This window comes from Protopterus annectens, chromosome 5.part0 (assembly GCF_019279795.1).
Source record: "Protopterus annectens isolate FY-2018-M chromosome 5.part0, PAN1.0, whole genome shotgun sequence".
NCBI classification, from domain to species: domain Eukaryota; kingdom Metazoa; phylum Chordata; order Ceratodontiformes; family Protopteridae; genus Protopterus; species Protopterus annectens.
In genome coordinates, this window is record NC_056735.1 from 1415044653 (window position 1) to 1415051567 (window position 6915).

General features: G+C 44.9%; 1 protein-coding gene across 1 annotated transcript in view; it reads right to left on the bottom strand.

The window, feature by feature from the left end:
- LOC122802386 (centrosomal protein of 57 kDa-like) overlaps positions 1-2725 on the bottom strand; it is a 382865-nt gene extending 380140 nt beyond the window's left edge. The window contains exons 1-2 of the mRNA XM_044072013.1: positions 2717-2725; positions 1510-1754 (exon numbers count right to left, since the gene is read on the bottom strand). Coding sequence (XP_043927948.1) covers positions 1510-1754; positions 2717-2725 — 254 coding nt within the window. The remainder of the gene's footprint in view (positions 1-1509; positions 1755-2716) is intronic.
- Between the last annotated feature and the right edge of the window lie 4190 nt (positions 2726-6915).

The following is a 6915-nucleotide window of genomic DNA, read 5'->3' on the forward strand; positions in this document are numbered from 1 at the left end:
AGGAAAATGAAGTAGGGTTGACTCATAAGAACTTGCAACTCCGTTAACCTTCTTGCAGTAGTCAGAACAATCATTAACACTGTTTTCCATGTTAACCTCAAGTCAGCCAGATTAGCTGGTTCAAACTGAGCAAGTGTTAGCGTCTCAAACAAACCTAAGATCCCTTGGAGGGAACACCAGTTTACTTAGAAATCGGTTATCCAAAACCCCTTTCAAGAACATTTTGACATGAGACAGTCTTGAAAGAGGATGATCCATGGGCACACATGCTGAAATAGCTAATATATGAACCTTGATAGAGGAATAAGAAATGCCATAGGACAGTAAACCAGACAACAACTAGTCTTGAATGGATGCTGGTTATGTTGCTGGCACCAGATAGAAAACATTTTCGATTTGCTAACACACAATTTTCTAGTAGCAGGCTTTCTTGTCTCAGTTAGTACCTGCAGCATGTCCTCAGAAAACAGATGCCTAAAAGGAATTAAGACCCTATCATCCAAGCAGTGGACTGAAGATTACTGATGTCTGGGTTTAATAAAACATCCCCGCGATTGTGTGATTAGATCCAACGTGTGAGGAAGCTTGTGGTAATTGCCCCTGGCCATTTCCAAAAGGAGAGAACCAGTTACTTGGGCCAGAAAAGTCAACACGATCTTCTGAATCGTCAGAAGTACCCTGGATATCAGTGGAAAGGCATATAGGAACATTCCTGTCCAAAGAAAAGTCATCTGTCTTCCAGGCCTTCTTGCATGGAGTCCTGAAACAGAATTTTGCCAGTTAATCGATAATTTTTTTTTTTTTTTTTTTTGTGGTTGGAACGTGTACAGACTGTGGGACTGAATGTGTTCCATGGTCAAGTCGAAAGTGGTGCCTCTTTCCTGGGGATGACAAGCAGCAAATGCTGGTAAACCTAGCAGGCCACAAAATTTACTTTTTTGACAGAAAAAAAACATAGCAAAAATGACTTTAAAACACTATGGCGATCCCTGCAACAGAAAATTAAACAATTTCTTCACAGAAAATATGTCTTCAGTTCGTTTATTTTTAAACTGCCAAAAAAACAGTGCTCCATTTAAAAGGATGTTATGGTCTTGAGACAGTCCATTAAAACGCAACACTTAGCTTTAAAATAACTTTCCTGTAGAGGAATGTAATGAAGCTACAATAAGTTTAAGAAAATTTAAGTTTTATCCCCAATGGAAATTTATCTGCCCAGTAAAGGAAAGCAAAAGCAGATTGTCAATCCTGAAATGCCTCAGAAGAGCATACTTCAGCAGCAGTAAAGCTCTGAAGGGCTTTGTGCCCAAACTTGTCTTTTAATCAGCTCAGCTTAAGCTACCTGACAGTATGAACCCATGGAAGGTGTCCTGAAGCTTTGGTAGCTGGCCAGGTGTTATATTCTTGGCAGGATATAACCTACATAGCTAAGGTGACTGCAACAGTGATTAATATGAAGACCATTTCTACAGAATCAGAAAAAACAGGAGGCAAATTAACTAGACTTACAAACTCATCTGTCCAAACTCATCTTGCAGCATCAGCAGAAGTTCTGACAGTTCTTCATCAGATGTAGAAGAATCTGTGGAAGTGACTGATGACCTTCTCCTCCTTACGCTGGCACTGCGACCATGTTTCTTCATTAATAGTGCATCACTAACTACTCTATCATTACAAAGAACAGGATTATGTTGCTTCATCAGGAACAAAACGTGCTGCACATTTGCCCGGACAGAGTGACTGGGGCTTGCGGACTATGAAAATAAAATAAAAAGGTATTAAGTTATTGCACAGATATACAAAAAATACTGCAAAGCAAGGCCAAAGCAAAGTTAAGCTGAGTGATGTCATGGCAAAATGTGAATCCCTGCAGGATAGCAAATGGGCATAAAAACAGACAGAGAGGCTCACACATAGAAAGACAAACTTACCAATTAATCTCCATGAAGTTATTTAGGTCATTTTCAAACTGTATTCACTTGGTTCTCAATTACAGTCCATGCCTACACTTAAAGTGCAACTTGGTTCAGTGACAGAAAACTGTAAATTTACCGAACATGGGACCTATGTCCCTATTAAAAGGGGAAACTTTTAAATTCGACTACCCAAGCCCATGTTATATACACCATACAAAAAAAACCTATGGGGGTTTCAAACCAGTCCATTAAATTCGTGTAGCATGGTTAGGCTTAAAATGGCCCTTTTGGGTAGTTATCCAGGTAATCACCAAGATCCTATAAAATGGAAATTCAGCATTCCACAACTTCAGCAGAGCTACAACGTAAACAATATAAACATCCTTAGAAAGCCAACCACAAGAATAAATAAAAAAAAAATAGCCAGAGTAGATTTTATATCCATTACTAATGTTCCTGCACAGCTCAAACTGTTAACTTATTTTATTCCAAAATGGCAAGCAGCATGTGAATATGTTTGCGGAAATGGGAGTATTTTTGAACCAAGTTTCTTCTTTCAACATTGTAGTTTGCCTGCTCCAAATGCATAACTTTGCCTTTTCTCTTCCTTCAGCATCTTGCATCCACAACTGGGAGTACAGTGCAGTGCAAAGAACCTACTTTGCTTTTTTCTTTTTATTTCAGCCCCTTTTGAGATAAACAAAAGCTTTTTAAATGTTCATTTTACTGAAAAAAAAAAAAAACAAGACATGCTGATCGAATCACAGTTAACATTAAAAAGAACAGTTGTGTAAAATTACCACAACCATCGATGCCCTCCTGTTCTATATGTTGCAGTATTCATAAGAGGGAATCTGCCACCAGCTGACTTGTACGTCCAGCCAATATACAAAAGAATAACACGACTGTAAAGTTCATGCAACGCCAATATAGTACTGGTCCTACGTCGGTCATAAAATGACACTGGGTATAAAGTGCACGTCAGCACATACCAAGTCTTAGAACTGAATGCCTCAGGAACAGCACAAGCCTGAACAAAAGGTGAGGAAACACAACAAGCATACAGGCATGCATCAGGGGGGAAGACGGGGGAGAATACTGCAACATATAGAAGAGGACATCTATGGTTATGGTAAGATTTTACACAACTGTTCTACGCCCTTCTATTCATGTTGCAGTACTCGCAACATGAGGGAGAATACCAAAGCTCATGCAGAAGAGTTGGGAGGAGAGGCAGTAGTATTCTCTACAGACCCCTGAAGAATAGCTCTTGCAAAATCAGCTCTAGACCTGGAAATGCCATCCAACTTACAGTATTATGGGAAAGTGTGTACAGAGGGGACCAGGTAAAGCTGCTTCTTTATACAGAGCAGGTGTCTAGACTTTTGAAAAAGGCACCCGAAGAGGACACAGCTCTGGTGGAATGTGCCATAACTGGGGAAGCAAGAATTTTTGCTATGCAAAAGGAAATAGTTTTGGAAATCCTAGTGGAAATAGACTGCTTGGAAACAGGCCTGCTCAGGACCTAGAATGGGCAGGAAATAAAGAGGATCAGACTTCCCAATAGGGTTGGTTTTGTCCAAATAAAATAAGTTATGTACTCACCATAACGTTCCATCTGAGTAGGTAAACATTTGTCAGCAACCTTTGGGAATCGGATCCGAGCCGGCAGTTTAACAGCTTTAGATCCGAGCTCCAAGCTCCTCCCCCTACCCATAATCCCCTGCCAACCCTGACTGACCTCAGATCAAGTTTGTCCAACAGCAGACAACTGCTAGCAAAGACTAATCCCAAGATAAATGGGTAAAACCCATGGACCTGAAATGAGAACATTTGCAAGTGAGGGGGGCAGGAGGGAGGGACGGTTGCTGACAAATTAAGTTTACCTACTCAGATGGAACGTTATGGTGAGTACATAACTTCTTAATCTGAAGTAGTTAACTTCATTTGTGCAGCAACCTTTGGGACAGAGTCCCCAGCTACCTGAACCTTGTGCGGCCTTTATGGAAGGATGTTCTGGAGCACTGCAGAGCCAAAGGATGCTCTCCCTCTGGAGATAACGTCCAATTTGTAGTGATTGATAAAAGTATGAGATGAAGCCCAAGTGGCTGCTAAGCAAATATCATCCAAAGAAACTCTAGCTCTGAAAGCCGCAGAGGTAGACATAGATAGAGTGGAGTGGGTATGGACTCCTTGAGGTGCGGGCCTGCCCGAACTGTCATATGCTAAAAGGATGCACTGTGAAATCCATCTAGAGAGTGTGACTTTTGATACAGGTTTACCCAAGTTAAATTTGGCAAAGGAGAACAACTGGTCGGATTTCCTATGACCAGATGTCCTGTGGATGTAGAAGCAAAGTTGTCTATGCACATCCAATGAATGTAATTTGTATTCCCCTTTGTTATGGTAGTTAGGAAAAAAAGACCGGCAAGTTGATGGACTGGTTAATATTTGACTCGGAGGCAACCTTGGGAAGAAAGGAGGGATTGGGTCCTGAGGTAAACTCTATCCTTGCGAAAGGTCAAGTAAGGGGGTTTTACACATAGGGCCTGTTGTTCAGAGACCCTTCGAGCCGAGGTGATGGTGACAAGAAAGGCCATTTTCCATGATAAGAATTTAAGATCTACGGAGGCTGCAGGCTCAAAAGGGGGAGCTGTCCAGGCCTGAAGCACCAACATTAAATCCCAAGGAGGGACCACCTCCTTCACTGGGGGTCTGAGCAAAAAGGTGCCCTTCAAAAAGGTCTTACACAATTTCGTGGTGATCAAAGAGCCCAATTAATTTCCAATGTGATGAGAGATAGCTGCTAGTTGGACCATGACTGTGGAGGAACTAGTCCTTGGTGAAACAGTCCTGACAAAGTCTAATACAGCGGGCAGAGGAGCTGTAAAAGGATCCAAATTTTTGCGTTCCGCCCAAATGGAGAAACGTTTCCATTTGCTGCTATAGATCTTTCTAGTAGAAGGCTTGTGCACAGCTACTAGAATGGTTTTAACTGGGGAATAGATACCGGGAGTCCTAGCTATGAGTGGAACTGAAGCAGCCAAGCCGTGAGCTTGAGGTTGTCCAGGTTCTGGACTGTGAGATCTAGGGGGTGTTATATTAGATCTGGAAGGGAATCCAGAATCCAAGGAGGATTCACGAGATGAGACCAAAGGTAAGGGAACCAGGTTTGACGAGGCCAAAATGGGGCAATGAGGATTATCCTGCTCCCCAACTGACTGGCTTTCTAAAGGAACTTCAGCATTAGAGGAAGAGGAGGGTAAGCATAAAGAAGACCGGGAGGCCAAGCATGCACCAGAGCATCTCTCGGGGGTTCCCCGGAGGGGGAAATGAGAGCGAAGTAGTCGTAACATTTTGTGTTCGAGGGAGAGGCAAAGAGATCACAACAGGGTTGACCCCATTTGGCGAAGATCCGATTCGCTATCTCGGGATTCAGAGACCACTCGTATGGTAACAGGATGGTGCGACTTAATTTGTCCTCTAGGATGTTGGACCGTCCCGGAATGTGCGTTGCTATGAGAAAGCGGTTGGTGGAGACAGCCCATTCCCACACTCTCATGGCCTCTCAACAGAGTGGGTAAGACCTGGTTCCCCCTTGTTTGTTGATTTACCAGACAACAGACATGTCCGTCTGAATCGCAATCGTTCCTACGGGAAGAAGGTCCTGAAGTGCTTGCAACGCTAACAGCACTGCCCTCATCTCTAGGACGTTGATATGCAGTGAGGTCTCCATGAGGTCCCACATGCCTTGGACTGTCCTGCCCGAACAATGCTCCCCCCACCCTAGGCAGGAGGCATCCGTGGTCACCGTGGCTACAGGAGGGGTCGTAGAAAAGGGGCGTCCTTGCTGAAGGTCTGGAGATTGGAGCCACCATAGGAGGGCCCTATTGCAGGCCCTGCTGAGGGGGATGGGATGGCTCAGAGGGTAGTGAAGGGACCACTGGACCTGGAGGGTCCATTGTAAGACCCTCATGTTCAAATGTGCCATTGGCAGTAGGTTGATTGCTGCCGCCATCGAGCCAAGAGCCCTCAGGACCAATTCCACGGGGGAGCTGGAGATTGTAGAATGGCCTGCACATGTAGCCTCAGGGATAGTAGCCGGTCTGTGGTCAAGAAAGCTAGGAGCTTGTCTGTGTCCAATCTGGCCCCTATGAAGTCTATAATCTGAGTTGGAGTAAGAGATGACTTCTCTATGTTGACAGTGATCCCCAGCTGGGGAGCTAGACGGAGAAAGTAGTTTCTGGCTAAACAAAGTAGATGCCTTGTCGGGGCGGTCAGGAGCCAGTCGTCCAGGTACGGGAAGACCTGAATTCCCTGGAGCCTCAGGTGGGCCGCTATCACTGCTAACACTTTGGTGAACACCCTGGGGGCTGTGGTGAGACCAAAGGGAAGGACCCTGAATTGGTAATGACTGGCTCCTAGCCGGAAGCAGAGGAACCTCCTGAATAGCCTGTCCATTAGAATGTGGTAGTACGCATCCTTGAGGTCGATAGAGCACATCCAATCATTCTCCTGTAAGAGGGGGAGAATGGATTGAAGAGTGACCATGCGTAACTTATCTTGGGTTACTGACAGATTCAGGGAAGAAAGGTCAAGGATTGGTCTTACATCCCCCGTCTTTTTTGGCACCAAGAAGAACCTGGAGTAAAACCCGGACCCGCACTGGTCTGGGGGGACAAGTTGGATGGCTCTTTTTCCCAGCAAATGTTGGATTTCCATTGCTGCGGCCTCCATCTGATCGGGTGGGACATCGGGGAGGTATCTGGGGCTGTGTGGGTAACGAGAGAAGGGAATCTGATATCCTCTGGATATGATGTGAAGCAACCAGTGGTCTGTCGTGATGGACTCCCAAGCTGCTGGGTGCTTCGAGAAACGCCCCCCAACTGCCTCCAGAGTGGAGCAGTCGGGCAACCCCTCAGGGGTGCTGCATGGGTTGGTCCGAGAAGGGTTCTCTGGATCTAAAGTTCCGTGGGCCCCCTCTACCTCTAGGGCGGCG